This window comes from Haliotis cracherodii, unplaced genomic scaffold, assembly GCF_022045235.1.
Source record: "Haliotis cracherodii isolate W230 unplaced genomic scaffold, xgHalCrac1.p SCAF_5, whole genome shotgun sequence".
NCBI lineage: Eukaryota > Metazoa > Mollusca > Gastropoda > Lepetellida > Haliotidae > Haliotis > Haliotis cracherodii.
Genome location: NW_027266308.1, coordinates 68,145,882 through 68,166,608, shown reverse-complemented (window position 1 = coordinate 68,166,608; position 20,727 = coordinate 68,145,882). Strand labels below are relative to the sequence as shown.

The 20,727-nt window shown below is 41.2% G+C and overlaps 1 protein-coding gene across 1 annotated transcript; it reads right to left on the bottom strand.

Annotated features, from left to right (window-relative positions):
* Window positions 1-2,912: 2,912 nt before the first annotated feature.
* Window positions 2,913-20,610, bottom strand: LOC139442308 (dihydrolipoyllysine-residue succinyltransferase component of 2-oxoglutarate dehydrogenase complex, mitochondrial-like). Its single transcript, XM_071223099.1, has 13 exons — window positions 20,514-20,610; window positions 15,505-15,535; window positions 13,872-13,920; window positions 10,815-10,879; window positions 10,545-10,619; window positions 9,778-9,833; window positions 9,265-9,373; window positions 8,275-8,507; window positions 7,314-7,411; window positions 6,352-6,550; window positions 5,696-5,779; window positions 5,063-5,230; window positions 2,913-3,777 (listed from the first exon to the last, which is right to left on the bottom strand). Exons 1-13 carry the CDS (start codon window positions 20,592-20,594, stop codon window positions 3,643-3,645), a joined length of 1,383 nt encoding a protein of 460 aa, XP_071079200.1. The 5' UTR covers window positions 20,595-20,610; the 3' UTR covers window positions 2,913-3,642.
* Window positions 20,611-20,727: the final 117 nt, after the last annotated feature.

Here is a 20,727-nt window from a genome sequence, read left to right as displayed (position 1 = left end):
ACATTGAAACGTATTTATTAAACGTAATTAATTAAAGAAGGTAATATCATTTTTGCAAGTAAAAGTAAAATTGTAAATAAATCTGAACGTTTTAGTTGATATGAAGATACTTCTTGTATCTAGATTTTAATTACATTTGAAGTTGTAAATAAAGCATTAGTGTTAAGTGTCCACTCCAATTGCAATGTTTCTCGAACAGGCGACAACTCGGGTAGTATATAAATAGCTAGCCGCTCACCTTAGCTGAAAATACCTGGCAATAAACACCCCTATACTTGGTCAAGGCGAGATAAATTCCGATATGATTCCAGTGTGCTCTTTGAAAAAAGTTACAATTGTGTTTCCGGTATCTGGATCCCTCCGCTAAAATTCTAGTTGCTTATTATATAAAAACACGAACAAAACATACAAGTTCAACTACGTAAATCGTTCATATTAAAATCGTTTATCCAAAATCGATGCATACTACTGAAGGGGTTAAAGAACACACGGTTCTTTGATCTCCACGGGATGACAAATTAAGTAGCATTATGAGAAAGTCGGATGTTCTTTAACTTCTTTTGAGTTGTATAACTATAGGCTTGTACCAGCATGGCCCTCGCGCCGTCCCCGGGTACGACAACCCCACCCAATCGTCTTAGGCACAGAAATACACACAGGCACGTCAATGAAACGAGCAAGTTGTTTTTCGACTTAAGTACAGTCCGATGTCAACGCAGTAGGTGGGCGACATTCTCTTCGACCGAAGCATGCCTTCATCTCTACTGCTTCGTTTGAACAGCCAGTAACGCCAGACATACATTACCTCAGTACTGGACACTTATCTTCTCATTCAAGACCGATGCTCGGCACCTTTCACAAAATGACAGGTTACTACTATTAAAGACGTTCGGGTCGGACAGTGGTGACCTCTGGAATCTCCTAGGCCGGAAGAACCATCGGCTCTGCTCGTAGGCATCCTACAGACTACATTTAACCATTCATATTCCTAAACAAAAATCTTGAAATTGCCAAAACCGATGAAACAAAATTGAAAAAGATATTTTTGATCTTATTCCATTTTCTTTGTCAAATTTGAATCATGGCGAGAGTGACTTCTGGAAAAAATATCGTATTGGTCACGTAATACTAGATAACGGACTACTGATTTCAGAAATATAGTATTAACATAAAAATCGTTTCACCGTGATTCTCTCGATCTCACTGAAGCAATTAAACGAATAGGGTACCCCACTATACAGTGAAACATGGACAACACGATGCAGGGATCAACTATATGGTCAGAATCCTTGACGGTAATAACATTCCTCTAACCTACAAGGGAGCTCGTTTCTTATTTCGATTAAGCTCAAAATCGCGTGTTGCCTGTTTGTCAGCATATATTATCTCATTGGTAACACGGGGATCTCTTCAGACGATGACACTGAAGATTTACCTGTTAAGTGCACAGCGTCTCAGTAAACACAAACGCCTCGCGTCACATTTCTCAGCGGCTGATAGCTATTTGTCCAGACAACGCGAACACACTTCAAGAAATAAGCTAGCGAATGACAACCGACGATGCAGCGTCGAGAACATCTAAACATAACGGTTCCACCCGATACATCTCAGGTCATCTTCCACGCGTACTGGGAACATACACTACTCAAAAGAAGTGAGAACCCCCATTGTTTCGTCTTATTGTAATTAATCTGTCATGCCATGACAACTGTTTTGTTTGCTAGTTGTTTAACGCGACACTCAGCAATATTCCAGCTATATGACGACTGTCTGTAAAAAAAATCGAGTCTGGACCAGACAATCAAGTGATTGATATCATAAGAATCGATCCACGCAATTGGGATACGATAACATACATCAACCAAGTCAGCGAGCCTGACTACCCGATCCTGTTAGTCGCTTACGTACAAGCATAGTCGCCTTTAGCGGCAAGCATGGGTTGCTCCATGACAACTGTGGCAAGTCTGACAATCAGTTATCACACCCAAGTACAAGATTGAATCTGGTAAATATAAAGTTCTTTTGGCTATGAAGAGGATACAGTGTTAGTCCACACATACCCCATATTGCGTCCTGTTGTTAACAAGCATCTACAGGTGTATATCAGATGATCAGAGTTAGGATTGGTCTTCAGCAAACCCAAACTTGTCCTAAGAGATGACTGTTCTTGTCGTAAGAGGCGACCAACGGGATCTGTGGTCAGGCTCGGTTTATGCATGGCATGTATTCTAAATTCATAGATCGATGCACATGATGCCAATCACTGGATTGTCTGGTACAGACTAGGTTATTTACAGGTCAACGTCACATAGCTGGAATATTGCTGAGTTTGGTGTCAAACAATAAACAAACAAAACAAGAAATACATGACTCTTTTGCTATTTTCATTTCTAGGAACACCGACTACATCTCCCTGTATAAATGCATGAAATACATAGTTCACCAGTGAACTGTGCAACCTCATAAAGAAAGTGAAAAAACATATATCACAGAATATGTTTGCAATATATTGTTTAATTAAATAAGTGTGATCACAAGAATATGAATATTTGAGGGCGGACCAGACAATCCAGTAAGCAACGATCCAACCTGCCTGGTAGACGACACACAATCAACCAATTCACAGATCCTGAAGACACTATCCATTTCTTCGCCTCTTACGACCAGCATAGGTTGCTGGGTACCAAGACTAACCCAGAATCACCACTTAGGACCAGCATAGGCTGCTCAGGACCTAGAGAACTAACGATCAGCAGAGTTCGCAGTCCCATTCTGACAGACCAAGCAGTCCTATCCAAACCAGACCTCAACACCTTCAAGAGAACACTTGAATACAGGTAAAACAAAACCACAATTCCTTGTCATTTATCTCAGCCGTGTTTATGGTACAAAATACAACAAATACCAAGAAATAAACAACTAAAATAGTTTACTGCTAGAAAATATACCTGATGTTGACATCAATCACATGGATGAGCCCACACATGAAACAGTACGACTTCTACCTGCCACCAATACTGTGACCTGGAAAGAGGTCACCATGACCTAGGAGTAAAGGTCACTCTGACTCACTCATCACACAGAGCATTCGACATAGCCCAACTCAAACATGCATAGTCCATGAAATCTCAAACGGACATTGAATTTTCCATATCTTAAATAATCAATTGAATTTCTGTCTGAATAACTATTGATGATTAATGAGCACTTGAATGGAAATATCAGTGGAAATAATATAATCCACCACGTTTTATGTATCGTAAAGTAAGCCTTAATATTCTGATATATAATACTTTATTATCAATAGCATAAAGCCATAAAAAACTTAAAGAGCAAATCAATATTTGTCACATAGCCAATCAAACATATCAAATAAGTAGATAATTTATTCAAATAAATATTTCCTCAAAATTAAATGTATTTGTTGAAATGTGAAACAGAATAATAAAACCATCAAACACACATTTATACACAGACTTGTGGCTTGTGTCAGTGCTGCGAGGCTGATGGTGCGAGACCAGCGATGTTGCGACAGCTGTAGATGCTCCTCAGAGATTCTCAAAACACAATGCATTCTCCGGAATATAGTCTCCTCCATAAGAATCAGGCACAATAAATTTCTACAACACATTTGCTTGTATATTACAAGTCCAATAGTAGAACTCGGGGGTCCTCAACTGCGGATTTTATTTTTCTCAGAAAGAGGACAGCCTCTCTCCCATCTACAAGTCTATGGTCATAGGTGAGGGCGACATACATCATGGGGCGGATCTCCACCTGAAACAACAACATTCAGCATTAGGGGGACACAAGTGGGCACAAGCAGGTAGGGCCCCCCCCCCGAACTATCCCTTCAATAGGATCACATAGGGCCCCTGACCTATCCCTACAATAGGGTCACATAGGGCCCCCGACCTATCCCTACATTTTTAGGGTCACAAAGGGCCCCCAACCTATCCCTACATTATTAGCCCACATAGGGCCCCCTACCTATCCCTACATTATTAGGGTCACATAGGGCCCCTGACCTATCCCTACATTATTAGGGTCACATAGGGCCCCTGACCTATCCCTACATTATTAGGGTCACATAGGGCCCCTGACCTATCCCTACAGTAAGGTCACATAGGGCCCCTGACCTATCCCTACAGTAAGGTCACATAGGGCCCCTGACCTATCCCTACAGTAAGGTCACATAGGGTCCCCGACCTATCCCTACAATAGGGTCACATAGGGCCCCCGACCTATCCCTACAATAGGGTCACATAGGGCCCCCGACCTATCGCTACAATAGGGTCACATAGGGCCCTGGATCTATCCCTACAATAGGGTCACATAGGGCCCTGGATCTATCCCTACAATAGGGTCACATAGGGCCCTGGATCTATCCCTACAATAGGGTCACATAGGGCCCTGGATCTATCCCTACAATAGGGTCACATAGGGCCCTGGATCTATCCCTACAATAGGGTCACATAGGGCCCTGGATCTATCCCTACAATAGGGTCACATAGGGCCCCTGACCTATCGCTACATTATTAGGGTCACATAGGGCCCCCGACCTATCCCTACAATAGGGTCACATAGGGCCCCGGATCTATCCCTACATTATTAGGGTCACATAGGGCCCCGGATCTATCCCTACATTAGTGGGCTCTTAACAGGAGGAGAGCAGATACATCCCCAGCCACACAGTTCACAGCAAAATAATGTGACAGCGCATTGCAATCAACTGCCTTGGTATAAGTGGCTTGGTATATCAAGCAACCAAGTAGTTTTCACAGCCTTAGAAATTTGTTTTGACATTTCACACGAATGTTTACCATGTTTACATTTTCTGTCAGTTCCAATATGTAGCAAAATTGAAGTTTTGAGAAGAGGTTCAGAATTATCGCCCTCAAATGCCACTGTCAATAAGGACTACATCATTGGATTTTTACTTGTCCTCAGCACATTCTAGTAGTCGTGTGCTAGCTGTCTAGTGCCAATTTCGAAGACTGATGGTAAATGATGACAGCAACAGCCCAAGTTACGATGGCGTCTACATTGGAGATCCTATTACCTTCCCTTCCAAGGCGACCGGCCGCTGAAAGACTCCATGCATGCCGAGGATGGCAGACTGGGGAGGGTTGATGATGGGGGTGCCGAACATGGAGCCGAAAACCCCGCCGTTGCTGATGGTGAAGGTACCACCGTCCATATCCTCTACAGCCAGACTACCCGCTCTTGCCTGAAACAGTCACAAAACACCTGATTTAATATCAGACATAAAAGCTTGAAGTTATTTTGAGCATTTCAATCTACGACAGCCCCAACTGCAGTGTTTGCTATTGCAGAATAACACCAAGGTCTAGGATGTCAGTGAACATTACAACATTCTCATTTCTGTATAATACAGGCAACGAGTCTTTCACTAACTCATCTACAGAACAATTACTTTTGATTTTAGCGCTAAGATGATCCTAACTCCCTCACTTTAACATGGGATTACGATAGCTCCCAGATTCCTCTGTGGAATTGAGCACAGGTCATTTCTTTAAAAAACATAATTGTCTGAAGACATGGTATTTCTCTATAAAGCAATTATTATCGGAGGGCACATCACTTCTCCATTAAACAATTACCATGTGAATCTATGTCTAAGTGTATCAGCTTAGTAATCGCTAGTCTCCATGACCTGACTGACATGACCTACCCTCTCTCCAAGGTCATTGATTGTCTTCTCAATGTCTGCATAGTTCATTCTCTCCACATTTCTGATAACTGGAACAACTAGACCCTGAAATCATCACAGAAATGGATTCATTCATGTAGCTAACTTTGCAATATACAATATATAACAGTATTTATTGACAATTTGACTTATGTAAACCAGTATTGGACATAATTTTGCATACATTTTTTTATTTATCTTGCCGTTTTTGATTTTGATATTTTCTTCATAAATTCCCTTATCTCTAAAACAAACAAATCAATTTACACCCTTTTCACCCTGCCAAACCCATACTCACCACTCTTCACCATCCATCTCTGCCCCCCCCCCCCCCCCCCCCCCCCCCCCGTTTTCTCCCTAACCACACCCACCCCACCCCGCCCTGCCCCCAACCCCCCTGTTTTCTCCTTAACCACCCTCACCCCGCCCTGCCCCCACCCCTGTGTTCTCCCTTACCACCCCCACCCTGCCCTGCCCCCACCCCTGTGTTCTCCCTTACCACCCCCACCCTGCCCTGCCCCCACCCCCACCCTGCCCTGCCCTGCCCCCACCCCGCCTGTTTTCTCCCTAACCACCCCCACCAACCAAATTGCTGACACCACTCCCTGATCCCCACACTTGTGTGTTCCGTGTTGTACCTTGGGTGTAGACACAGCCACACTGATGTCTACATAGTCTCTATACACAATTTCCATATCGTCTATAACAGCATTAACCACAGGTTGATCTTGAAGGGCAAACGCTGATGCCTTAACGAAAGCCGACATGAATCCCAGCTTGATCCCGAACTTCTTGAGGAAGGCCTCCTTGAACTGGGCTCTCATGCCCATCACATTGCTGTAAAAACAAGGTCCACAGCAGGTGCTCTGTAACAGGTCTCACATGGAGGAAGTAAGGAGGGGTCAGTTCCTTTAAAATATTTACATTTGTGGTGAACAAAAATAATTTGTTATAATTTTCGATGAGCTTTAAACTTACAACTCTTACAATGGGCTTCTAAGAACATCCTTAAATACAATCCCATCAGCTACTATCCATGTCATCATAAACCCTTCAATGGGCTACTATCCATGTAAACCAAGACCCTTCAATGGTCTACTATCCATGTCATCACAGACCCTTCAATGCGCTACTATCATGTCCTCAAATTTCAAAATACAAAGAGTGAGAGTGAGTATGGTTTTACACTGCTTTTAGCAATATTCCAGCAATATTATAGCGAGGGACTCCAGAAATGTACCCATGTCTGGAATCGAACCCGGGTCTTCAGGGTGACGAGCAAATGCATTAACCAGGCTACCCGACTGCCCCCAAAATACAAAGAACATCCCATAGGCTAATATGCACATAAAATACCATTTAGGTTATCTAGGACACACTAGAATTAAGTCCAGGTAAACATAAGGATAGTCACAAGGAATGATATAGAGACCACATGTTGTGTAGTGGAGTATGCATGACAAGAGAGAAGTCTTCCTGGGCCCAATTCCACAGAACGATCTTCATGCTACGACGTTCGTAAGTCTATGTTAAACTATGGAAGTGACGATCATCATACAACTAAGATGGCTTTGTGGAACAGGGCCCGGGGCTATACTACCTCATGTCAATCTCATTAAAGGTGGTAAGCATGGCACAGGTGTTCTGAGCGTCCTTCAGCCTCTGGGCGATCCGCAGCCTCATCCTGTTCATCTTCACCTGAAATGGTCAACACAGCCTCAGAAATACAAGACTAGTTCGACTAGTGTAAACATATTTCACTAGTCAGAGTTTGTAGTTAGTTCTACTTAAACAAGACAAAAATTAGTGAGACACCTAATCGCCAGCACACAAAGTCAGCGATCTAACCCACTCAGGTTTCCACAAAATGAAAGTCTGACAACTGGAAGTCTATATCACAAACGTAGTGTACCCTTCTGACAGTGTAAATTGGCATAGCTCCCATGGCTGAAAGCTATGATCACACAAGGCCATTTAGAAAATGGTCAAATGTAAGAAACATCATATTGGGATAACACTTTCTTATATATATACAATGGCTGTTTGGTTGATTCAGTTCCAACTTGTAGCAAAACTGAAGTGTTGAGAACTGGTCCAGAACTATAGCAATCAACTGCTACTCGTCAAAAGTCAATCAGGACGACCATCATTGGATTGTTACTTGTCCTCAGCACAATGTAGTAGTCTCAGACCAGTGTGAATTTGGTGTAGCAGGGGACACCAGACATGGGCCTTTCATGTCTGGACCAAACAAACCAGAAAAATCAGTGTCCCATGTTGTCAGGGTGCAAAGACATACCACCAGCTATGTCACAGAGTGAGTATTGTTTTACGCCACTTTTAGCAATATTCCAGCTATATCATGGCAGGGGACACCAGATTTCACACATTATACCCATATCTTTGGCATTATGAGCGAACACTTTAAGAACAAGGCTACCCCACTGCCCCTACGTCACAGAGCCTGACATCAATTCCATGTTCCAGTCAGCCCTTACAACGAACATAAAGGGCTGCTGGGGACCTATTTCAACCACAGAATGACGTAGATGTGGACTTACCCTCTGTTCTCCTCTCGCCCCAGAGCCCATGTCCAGTGATAGGGCGGCTGACGGGGTCACCTTGATAGAGGAGGTTGGGGTGGAGGTCAGAGGGGCCTTGGGTACGGGGGGAACTGGGGGTGGGGTGCTGGGTATGGGGCCTGCTGATGGTGGGGGTGGAGGGGGAGGGGGAGGAGGGGCTGCAGCTGGTGCAGGAGCTTCAGCCTTGGCTGCTTTTGGGGGAGGGGCATCGCCTACAAATGAAAAGATTTACATCAGACTTCAAAATTAATCTCATGATCCAGCCAATCTTGTTTAGTATTTTCAGATCTGGTAAAATTACACTGTTGGTGGAAAAGAATCGCAAACACTGAAGAAAGCAAATGCTGTAGTGAATGTAGATTACAGCAATATAATGGCCTGCTGACATGGGTCATCTAGATTACAGCCATGTAATTTGTGTGTTTGTTGTTTTATGCCGCATTCAGCAACATTCCAGTTATATGATGAAGATCTGTAAATAATCGAGTCCAGTGACTGACATCATGAGCATTGATCCACTCAATTGGGATGCGATGACATGTATCAACCAAGTAAGCTAGCCTGAACAACCGATCCCGTTAGTAGCCTCTTACAACAAGCATGGGTTGCTGAAGATCTATTCTCCCTCGGGTGTTCATGGGTCGAGCCATGTAATGGCCTGCTGTCATGGAGACAAGACAAGCTTTTACATCCTGCTCCTTAAATCAATCGGCTCTTACAACAATAATCAAGTCTTGGCTAGACAGCCTAGAGGTTGATATTAAAAGCAGCATCCTACACTGTCCGGGTACGAAGACATGCTGTCAACCCAGTCAAAATTTGACCACCTGTTACATGAATTAACAATTACTTGGCACCAAATCTAACCTGGGTCACCATTTAGTCTGACCGGGAATCCCAATGATAATAAGGAGATTTAGTTCATTCAATATGGGGATCATTGAGATAATACTGACAGTGGTATCTTACCTGTCATTTTGATCTTGAAGAGTCCTTGTCCTGCTTTGACCGTTCCGCCGTCCTCCACAAGCAACTCCTCGATGATGCCAGCCACTGGGGCATGCACAGGGATGGATGTCTGGACAGAGAAGGTGATAGAAACTAATATTTTAGTTGCCCAATCCTCGTAATAACATCGCAAAGTCCTTTTGTCCCTATGATGCCTTAACTATTAGGCAGTTTGGCAGGGACTATAGGACTGGTGCCATCATTGAGAGAATGAGTGACATATAGCATGTATAACAAATATAGGACGGCCCTTAAGGCTTTCTCAAATATTAGTTTAATCTTTGGATTTCAAAACTTTGTAAATAACAGTGTTTTAAATCAAAGGGGGTCATGGGGTGTTTGAGGTTTGCTTCTTCAAATACTGTTTATTTGTTCATTCCATTTTGGGAATTAATACTGACATTTGCTGAAGATTTGGCACCAACTATCTGTCTTGGAAATGGTCTAGATATATCCCTGACCATCAATACATACCTTGTCGGTCTCGATCTCAGCCACAACAGCATCCTCACTTACGAAATCGCCAACAGCTGAAATAAAAGTCATTGGTCTTAAAGTAACAAAACCATCCTTAGAAATTTGTATTTTCAAGACTAGACCAGAGGACTAGTGTCAGCCTTTTTCACTAATCTTCAGAGTCTGTAGCTCATCCAGCTTGAACATGACAAAACTGTTTACCATGGTTACATTTTCTGTTCTCAGTTCCAATTTGTAGCCAAACTTTAGCATTGAGATCAGGGTCACACATAGCTCTCAAATGCTTTGAGGAGGCCTACCCTCTTTGGATGTCAACTTGCCCTCGACACATCTTACCTTTGTTTGTTGTGTAACGCCGCACTCAGCAATATTCCAGCTATATGACAATGGTCTGTAAATAATCGAGTCTGGGCGAGACAATCCAGTGATTGACATCATGAGCATTGATCCACGCAATTGGGATATGATGACATGCATCAACCTGTATATAGCCTGTGCATGAGAAGATTTAAATGTGGGTATATGAAGATATATAGCCTGTGCATGAGAAGATTTAAATGTGGGTATATGAAGATATATAGCCTGTGCATGAGAAGATATGAATGTGAGTATATGAAGATATATAGCCTATGCATGAGAAGATTTAAATGTGGGTATATGAAGATATATAGCCTGTGCATGAGAAGATATGACTGTGGGTATATGAAGATATATAGCCTGTGCATGAGAGAGAGAAATGATATGGCGGAGATAATATGACCCACCTTTTTCCCACCGCACATCTCCCTCAGTTACAGACTCCGCAAACGGCGGAGTGTTCACTACTCTCATTTCCTCATCTGTAACACATCAAGTCAACAGTCAATAAATAGACATGTGTACATCGCCATAGGCCTATAACCCTCACATAAGATTTCAAATTTGAATTGGAAATACAGTGACATGAAGCACTCTGCCAGCAATGATGCTATTACAATGACAGAAGCCCACTTCCTATCCTGCCAGGCCCTGCTGCAGTGCAGGCTGGTACTCACATCGGATAGATGTTGTTTTGAAGGTTCTAACTGGCACCAATCCACCTGGTGATGTCAGCGAGCGACTGAAACACAACAGTGAAAGACAACAATAAAGTCAAGGGCATATTGATTATACATATCACTAACGATTTCATAATTGCAAAATTGAACATATGACAGCTCGATATTCCACAGCTTTAATCTCAGATCATAAGTAATAGATAATCAAAATGGCCATCAATATAATGACCCTAGTTGAAAGCACTTGAATGTTTGGTGGTAAAAAAACCATTACAATTTCAACAAAACATGTGACTGAAACCTGATTGTGGCGGTTTACTGTTTGATTGCTTTAACACCCACACAACCACCCACGCTTCATGAAATAAAAATTCCTCAACAAGTAGAACAACTCCAAGAAGTCAAATGAAAAGTAAAAAAACATAAGACCCAAATACCTGGTTGTTTTTTTAGGGATGCTAATTCTTTTCTCAAACATTAAACTCTTCCAACCCAGCTTCACAAACTAATCATACATTGATCTTTCTCCAATAAGTACTATTATCAATACCAAGAAATAGCTTAGCCATTAACGACAGATAACAAATAAATCGATATTCATAATTTGCACAGATACTAAGCAGGTGTTTCAATGCTAACCTGTGACAAAATCAAGTTTATCCAAACAAATCAATAATTGGTTCTATTGTGCTACATGCCTGTTCACATATGGTGCAATTTCAAGGAATGACACGTTATCAATGCATGCATTGATAATGTGCAGCCAACATATCATCATGTTATCACAAGTGATAACAGTCCTCAGGTGTCAACGAGGAAGAATCACCCCCATCTTCACCTGTCCTAGATATATATGTCTTTTGATGGACAGGCAGCCACACATGGCTGATGGTTGAAAACATCAACAACCCACGTCTTTATCACTCAACAAGTCATGCCTATATATACCAACTAGTTGGCCATCTGTAATTAACACAACTGATACGGCAACAGGGACAAAGTCACATCATCCGTCCCTAATCTTCCTTATTATCATGCTGTAGCTTCTTAAGAATGCAGCCTTTGATCAGTTCGCGTAATATGTAATATTAGCTGCCATGTCTAGGTGCAGGGTTCACATCACAGAAGGAAATCAGGTAATGTGAATAAATAGAATACTTATTGATGTTACAGATCCTGTGTTCAGGATTTCTCGCACGAGTGAGTGAGTGAAAGTGAGTGAGTGTGAGTGTTGGAGTGTGTGTGAGTGAGTGATTGAGTGAGTGAGTGAGTGTTGGAGTGTGTGTGAGTGAGTGAGTGGGTGAGTGGGTGAGTGTTGGAGTGTGTGTGAGTGAGTGAGTGGGTGAGTGAGTGAGTGAGTGAGTGTTGGAGTGAGTAAGTGAATGAGTGAGTGTTGGAGTGAGTGAGTGTTGGAGTGAGCGAGTGTTGGAGTGAGCGAGTGTTGGAGTGAGCGAGTGTTGGGAGTGAGTGAGTGAATGAGTGAGTGTTGGAGTGAGTGAGTGTTGGAGTGTGCGAGTGTTAGAGTGAGCGAGTGTTGGAGTGAGTGAGTGAGTAAGTGAGTGTTGGAGTGAGTGAGTGAGTGAGAGAGTGAGTGAGTGGTCATTCAGAGTTGGTGCTATAGTATTTGAATCAAGGGATACCCTTCACTTTCTGTTACTAACATTAGGGTTATAACAAGGACCCTTTGACATTCAGGCTACATTTTGGACCATGTTTTACTCAACAGACAGCAATTTTATGAAACCATATGCTGGTATTCTGTAACATGAGTCCAAACCGGGCCGACCAGTGGTTGATCGTCGCTACTTGGCTGAAATAATATTGATGCGACGTTAAATGTTAACTCACTCACCCAACCAGTGGTTGCGAGTTGGAGTATTGCTCCATCCAAGGATCTCCCTCTTATTCATGCCCAGTATCTTGGGACAAGTCTAAGAACAGGGACGTCACACAGCATGACAAATGTCACAGTTCAGATTATAAAAAGTTTCATTTCATACCGCCGTCATATAGCTGGAATATTGCTGAGTGCGGCGTTAAACAACAAACATAGTGTCGTCATATAGCTGGAATGTTGCTGAGTGAGGCATTAAACAACAAACAAACAAAACAAATATGAAGAACCAATGATGCCCATGTTCAGAAGTCAGTCAGCAAGTATTAGAGACACCTCAGCTTGGGCAATTCACAAAATGTTTCAGATCCACACGCCATGTAGTTTCAGAAGAGATAAGCTTTTTTCAAAATGACTGGGGAGGAAGCTCAGTTTCAGAAAAAAAGAGGTTCACACAATGTACCTGTGTGGGGAACTGAGCCTGTGGATAAACATGTGACCAGCAAACACCTCATTTTACATTAAGGCTTGAGGTTATATCCAGACATGTTTGATTAGCATAGCTAACCTTACCAAAGGGAAGGGTAGGATAACTTTGAGAGCTATTACTTACAGTAAACTACGGTTATAACAAACTTAAAGGGACCACTAAATTTTGTTTGTTATAACCATAGTTCATCATAAGCATTTTTACAGCATATATATAATACAGCATATGGACAGGGGAAAAACAGTTGGTAATATCCATAAAAAAAATTAAGCGTGCTCGTTATAAACATAGTTTACTTATCAGGATTTTGTTGGATGTACTTATCACTACTGAAGATAGTGAAGTTTTCAGGTCGCTATCACTAATTGGTGACAAGAAATACAGTACTGGTCGGGTTAGCTTCATCTCAGCATCATGTACAAGGCATGGGGCAGGGTGCTTGAGGAAGTATGTTCCAGGCGTTCTCTTGTCAATATGCTGTGTCAACTTTAACACACACTAGGAAGCATGAACACAAGATCACAACACATGTTGTATTGGAGGAAGCAAAATCATAGAGCTTTGCTATATTACCAAGGGTCTAGAAATACATTCACTTGGCTGTTCAAAACGTATCCATTACACCATATACCCAGGGTGCACTGCTGCACATGTCAGTCACTACTAACACAATGAGTTATTAGATTTATAACACACATTGATGCAATTAAATTGATTATGGACAACTTACTGCGAGTCAACAGCTGCCCATAGCGTACATAGAGCTCTGCAGGATGTGGCTGAAAACACAACCGAGACAAGAAACAAGGAGGCAATGTCACTGCTTTCACATCATAAAAACAATGTTCTATGTCTATGCTCTTACTCAACAGTGAGTCGCTTCAAGTGTAAGTGTGTGTGTGTGTGTGTGCATGCGCGTTTGCATGTGTGTATATCCCGACATGTCTGTAAATATTCGACCCTGAGCCAGCACCACATAATCCAGTGATTGATGTCATTGAGCAATGATCCACACTGTCCAGGTACGTTGTCATGCCATCAGCTAAGTCACCATGCCTGACCACTCTTGCAATCAGCATAGGATGCTGGGGACCAATTCTAACCCGGGATCCCCTTGGTTCATTCCACCAAGTAATTCTAGCATAGAACTATGACTGCTCTACCTCTCGCGCTCTCACAATAGTAGCACTAAGATCGCCCAAGACAGAGATGTATCTAGGCCTGCTGATCGCAAATGTCGTAAACATTTTGAAATTACAATTACAAATTTTCCCAATTCATATCAAATAGTCATAACTAATGTTATGGCCTTTAACGGGTAACCAAAAGCTAAAGTGATTTTTGTCCTTAAATTGCCTGCCAAAGCTGTTAAATGAGCAAGGAACAGGAATTCAGATAATATATTCAATAATACAGCTTTACAAAAGAATTTATTTTAAAGAGTTGAGTTACCATTGTTACGGTTTTCTCAATAACAACTTATTGAATAAATATACAAATCTTGTTCTGTAATGATAAACAGTCTACACTTGTCATAAAAAGTCATTCTCTGGTATGGTTATAAACGTGAAACTTAAGGATTTTGCTGGGCCTAAAATTACAGGGTTGTAACATGTCACTGACATATAGGTATCGATACTGTGTCCCATGTGTATCGTGTACTCTTACATCAAGTATCAATAAAATATGAATGAAGTTTGTAACTCATACTGAACAAGGTAAAATGTATATTAATAAACTCAAATTATCTTATTAGAGGATATTGACTGACGGGAACAAATAATGAACTTGATGTGGCCTAAACGTATTGCTCAGAATTATTTTTCATCTTTCTAAAAAAAAACCCATTTCAGCCAAACTGTAAGACCTGATTGTATAGGACAGAAACATCAATATGTGTCCAACTGTTTAATGATCACAGTGTTTTGTTAAGATACTGTCTCAACTCAATGTCACTGGCAACATATTGCTCGTTTCAGACAATGAACAACAGTCTGTTAGTTAGAGAATTATTTTGTTCATATTAATATTTCTACCACAACCATTTTAATCTCGAAGTCATCATTTCAAAATTGTGGGTACCTAACCAAAACTATAAATTTGTTTTTTGAATAACATAGGTGAGCGGACAGGCGAAAAAAAGACAAACATTTTCCCTAAAATGTTTGATTCAAGTTTTGATACTTTTTTCCTGACAACTAACTTCAGATGTGATGAAAACCAAGGACCCAAGGGGAAATGAGTGGGTGGTCGGGATTCTAGTATTTGTGGTAGGGGTATGCCTATACGTCGCTACTGTTGAAAGCAAACAGTCACAGGAGGAAGGTCTTTGGATTTGAATGAATTTTGGATGATATATTTACCACGGAGCTCTTGAGGCAAAGCCACCAGGATCTGTAATACACAAACACAATGCATCATATTTACCTGGCTGCTACCACCATTTGAAAAACATCAGCATTTTGAATGAAAGTATTCAACAGCATATACTACTCAAAAGAAGTTAAGGATCACCTGATACTTCCATATTACCATAGTTATCTGTCATGGCATGACAGATGACTGTGTAATATGAAAGAATAGGGTAGTCCTTAACTTTTTAGTAGCAGTATATAATGTATTTAATCTGAGTCAGTACGTAACCTGGTGGCTATAGGACATAAACAGCCAATGTGACGTCAACTCTTTACTCACACACTCTCTCACACAAGCTGAACATGCATGCAGTCAAATTGAATCTCGGGTCTCTCATACAAGAGTGCACAAACACTCAAACTTTCCTTGTTTCAGAAACAAGACGGCAAGTACATGACACTGCATCTTGATTTATATCTTGATAAACTATCACACTGTCACCTAATACTAAAGCAACATTATAGATATGCACAATTTCAATGTTAAAAACATCTACCTGGTAGATAAAAAAAATATACACTGATGAATATCACATTACACGCAGGTATGAACTTGAGGAACAAGTGTACATGAACAGGTGTAAAGATGTAGTGACTTATGTAGGGATTGGCTACAATACTGCCAACAATGACGTTTGTGTGAGACAGCGACGGAGTGACCAGCACACCGATGTGTGAGGAGACGACTCAATCAGACTTTTAATCTTGTTCTGTTTGGTTGTGGGCCATCTAGAGGGCGGACACTAACGAGAACCTATATTCAAGCACAAACATCACGGAAACAAAGCATGGGCTTCTAGCTAATAAGAGTTGCCAGGTTTACAAATATTGTCAAAGTCTGACCTAAGAATTCTAACAACTTATGCAAATGAGATGCCTAGCGGGATTAATTCCAACTGCCACGGCCTAAATCCACCATTATCAAGTGCAAGTGGGAGTTATGTGTTGTGGAGCTTAAAGCCAGCAATCTCTGCATTCCCCTCCCCTGCACACAGGCAGTTAGGATACCCGACAGACAACGCTGTCCAAACAGAAGGTCACCAACTTTCCCGCCCTCCGCGAATTGCAGAGCCTGGTACTAAGTAAACTGTGCACTCACTTGACCAAGCAATGTTTGACGACTAATCGCAGGAAAGTCTCTTATCCATGCGCTAGTTGTCTTCGGGTACAAGTTGGCGGCAAACCCCCTCAAGTTAAACACCCCCATAAATCAGCAAGCCACCAGTGTGTCTACATCATCCCTCAAACCCAACAATCCCTTCGCATGTAGCAATGAAATCTTTGCCGGTGCAGCTCGCTACTGGGCTAGGTAAACTCTGTATGAACACAAGGAGAGCATTCTGTGTGAGACCTATCTCTTGGCAACTACATCCCTGTAGGTAGAAGGTGACTAAACTCACAACAGGCAACTGATGAGATGCTGCTGGATCCACACAGAAACGTAGTGTCATCAATTGGAATAAATTGATACAGTGTGCAACTATTGCCATGAGTCCTAAGTTTGCTTCTAGTCAAAATTCTTTCGGTGAAGTACCGGTAGCTACTAAAAGTAGCATTAGAAACTAACAGTTTTCGTCCACTAGTCCTTATAATGATAACATATAGCAAAACCCTTGAAAAGGAACAAATTTATACTTGTCCTTATGATACCCTAACTATTGGGAAGTTTGGCAAAGACTACAGGACTAGTGGCAATTTCTAACACTGCAAAAGTCTTAGTATGTGTATCTTAATCATAATACTGACACTAACATCGACTGGAAAAGATGTCTATTGACATGTTCAGACTAGCTGACTCAGACGTGTTTGGCTTCAATTCTTTAAAGTTACAATACATGATATGCAGCCTACATACAGCTGGAATATTGCTTGGAGCTGTGTTAAATAAAGTAACCAACAAACAATTTGGATAAATATGAAAGATTTTTTGTTTGTTTGTTGTTTAACGCCGCACTCAGCAATATTCCAGCTATATGACGGCGGTCTGTAAAATAATCGAGTCTGGACCAGACAATCCAGTGATTAATGTCATGAGCATCGATCAACGCAATTGGGATCGATGACCTGCATCAACCAAGTCAGCGAACCTGACCACCCGATCCCGTTAGTCGCCTTTTATGACAAGCATAGTCGCCTTTTACGGCAAGTATGGGTTGCTGAAGACCTATTCTACCCCGGAATCTTCACGGGTCTAAATATGAAAGAATGTGTTGTTGAGCACGAGGTGTTAACGAGGTTTTAACGTCTTTATGTATGACGCGGCCCGGGATCGAACCCTGGACCTTCTACTCTCCGGGCGGACGCTCTACCACAAGACCACGGAGGCGGTCTTTGTTGCGCATGATATGATGATGCACAGGCAGAAATTGGCACTAGTCCTTTAGTCCTTGCCAAACTGCCAAATAGTTCAGGTATCTTAAAGACTAGTAGACATTTGCCATTTTAAGAGGTATGCTATATGTTTTCATTATAAGGACTAGTTGACTAAATCAGTTAGTTTCTACCACTGACAGGTTAATCAAAATATGAAATTATAATGAAATAAATGTGACAAGTAAATCAAATACCTTAAGTGAATTCCCAAATATTCGACTAATATGATAAAAAAAGAAAATTCACATAAAACATCTGATCGCATGGCAGGCTAGGAAAGCAAAATTGTATGCAGCAACCATAGCTAGTTGTAAACCTTTGTCACAGCTGTTGTGAAAGGGGAAGGTGTAACTGTTGATTAACAGACTTTTCTTTATCTTCAGTTTTGAGGTCTGGAGTTTTTATATTTTGGTTAAAAATGTGGTAGGTCAGGCATTAAGGAACAAAAACGAAGCAACTGATGCATGTCCATTTTTACTCAGCCAGCTGCAGGATCAGCGGTCACTCATCCTTAGCATCCCCAGTTTGCAACTACTCACTGCCGACCAGAGCTCATCAGGGTACACCAATACATATTTGTATACAGTCCAACTTTGAACAATAATTAATTTTCTGCATTTGTCTCTCCTTTGATGCCACTAAGTGAAAGGTAATAATTCAGTATTCAACTAAGTCCTGTCTATCAGGCAACATACGCAGTGGCTGACAGCTATTCAGTGCTGGTGGTATTGACTGAGGTTAGAGGAGGGGAGACAACTTGTGCTTGATCTCTCATAAATCAATCAATTACATTTGCCGCAGAGCATCTGGGATATAAAGATTTTGTTATGACAACTGAGTATTTCAAAAATATACAGTTCAACGATTCGATTTATTAAAAATAAAGTTATCTGTGCAATATAATATACACATCATAATGTGTGGAACATTGTATCAATTTGTTCCATTGTTTACATTATATCCAACACCAAATCTGTGGCATTAATCAATCAAAACTTACATGTAGGACTCAGATCTATGGTAGGACTGACTATCTGTGGTGGATTCTAAGATCTATGGCAGATTCCACATAGGGACAGATATTGGCGCATACTCTGATCTATGGCAGATTATCACATAATATTAATAACTGGCAATTTCTATAGTGCTAAACCTCATAGATTCATATATAGTGGCAGGCTTTCGATGATCAATGCTGCAATTTCTCAAGATTATTTTTATAATTTTCCCTTTGGAACAGCATTGTTGGTGCAGGGATTGCATATCAGTACTTTTCTTAAAAACATTCCCTAAAGCTTCATCCTAGAAATAATTTCCTAAGACCTTCCGCACCATCCTCTCCATTGCCGAGTTGACGGTAAAATCCTGAATATTTTCACACTTCCCTTCTTTGAATTCAGCACCTAACCCGAGGAAAGTCATGATTTTTTAAAAATCATTTGAAAATGATTCAGCATTAGGGTCTTTCAATACTAGTTTCTTCATCTGACAACATAAATCTACCATGGGAAAACCTTCATTTTCTATGGTGTATGGCTCCATCGTTTTCAACTGATTACTGTGTCTATCGGCAATAATGTTAAACTTTCATGAAGTCATCACAGGCAAGAAGCTGTGACGTCCTGTCAAGTATGACGTCATATAACAATGAAAATCTGCTATGGATTAGAGTCCTGCCATAGACCTGTACTACATATTTATAGTGAATGATATCAAAATAATGTCAAAAGTAATCTACATTTTCCAAGCCAAACAGTCACTTTCCTTTGCTTATAGGTAGTTCCAATAAACACAGAAACTATTTTTTCACAGTTGTAAAATGTTTGGAAATAAACATTGTACAGTTATTTGGGTTTGCTCTGATATAAAAATGATGCATGATGCATTTTCCTGGGGAAAACAAGGATCCTAAGAACCAATTGTGTATGTATGCTGAGTAATAACATCAATATACCCAATACTGATATATTGCACACTGGTAAACTGTAGTACGCTAATGCAACCTCTCTCTTTGTGGCACTATTTAGTCTGATCCTATCATGACTCAGTTATACTATGTCAAGTCAGGTCTGTCCTCATTTCACAAGAAAAAATGTGACATTGACCTTACAAAGGGATAAATCGGTAATCTATTGTATCAATAGCAACTCATATCTTTACAGGTTAACTGTTTGAAAGAAGATGTGCAAACGCTATGCTGTAGCTTTCTACAAATCACAAAGGTCAATTTTAGTACATGTTTTCCTAATACTTCCAAATAGTGGGGTGGATTACTCTGTCGGTATATGCGCGAACACTTCCATTTATTGCAGTGGGAATTCGGTCGAAGTGTAATCCTACAAGTCAAACGTATCACGTTAAATATACTGCTTATTGCTCGTGGCTACACCTTTTTGTACGAGTGAACAGTTTTTCAAGGGCATATATTTACAAATTGGTACATTTTCCCTGTGAATGTCATTTTGACTTTGACAAACCCTCTCAGGAAACCGGATTGTTTTGGGTTTCTATCTTGCGATCAGAACTCTGTATCTAAACGAAAGCTAACATCCAAATTATAGGGGTGGAAGCATTTCATAACTTGCCTTAGGCGTCCTTTGGGTCGCTCTACAAGACGTTAAAAACCTAGAACACTGCGGTAAATACCGCAGTCTTGTCGAAAGCATGGCGGTCGTCCGTACTTCCGCTGCGCATGCGCCGTTTACACGAGAGGTCACGGGTCAGAGTTGGGAGGTTCCCCAATCAGATAAGTTGCTTATTGTTCTTGAAGAGAGCTACACTAAGTGCGCCCGAGACAAG

What these genes read in the sequence shown, in the direction of transcription:
- LOC139442308 (XM_071223099.1), bottom strand. Translation starts at nt 20,594, where the DNA reads ATGCTTTCGACAAGACTGCGGTATTTACCGCAGTGTTCTAGGTTTTTA. An exon ending in CAAAACAACATCTATCCGAT is followed by an intron (nt 10,620 to 10,814) that starts GTGAGTACCAGC and finishes GATGTGTTACAG; the next exon opens with ATGAGGAAATGAGAGTAGTG. An exon ending in CGGTCGCCTTGGAAGGGAAG is followed by an intron (nt 3,778 to 5,062) that starts GTAATAGGATCT and finishes TTGTTGTTTCAG; the next exon opens with GTGGAGATCCGCCCCATGAT.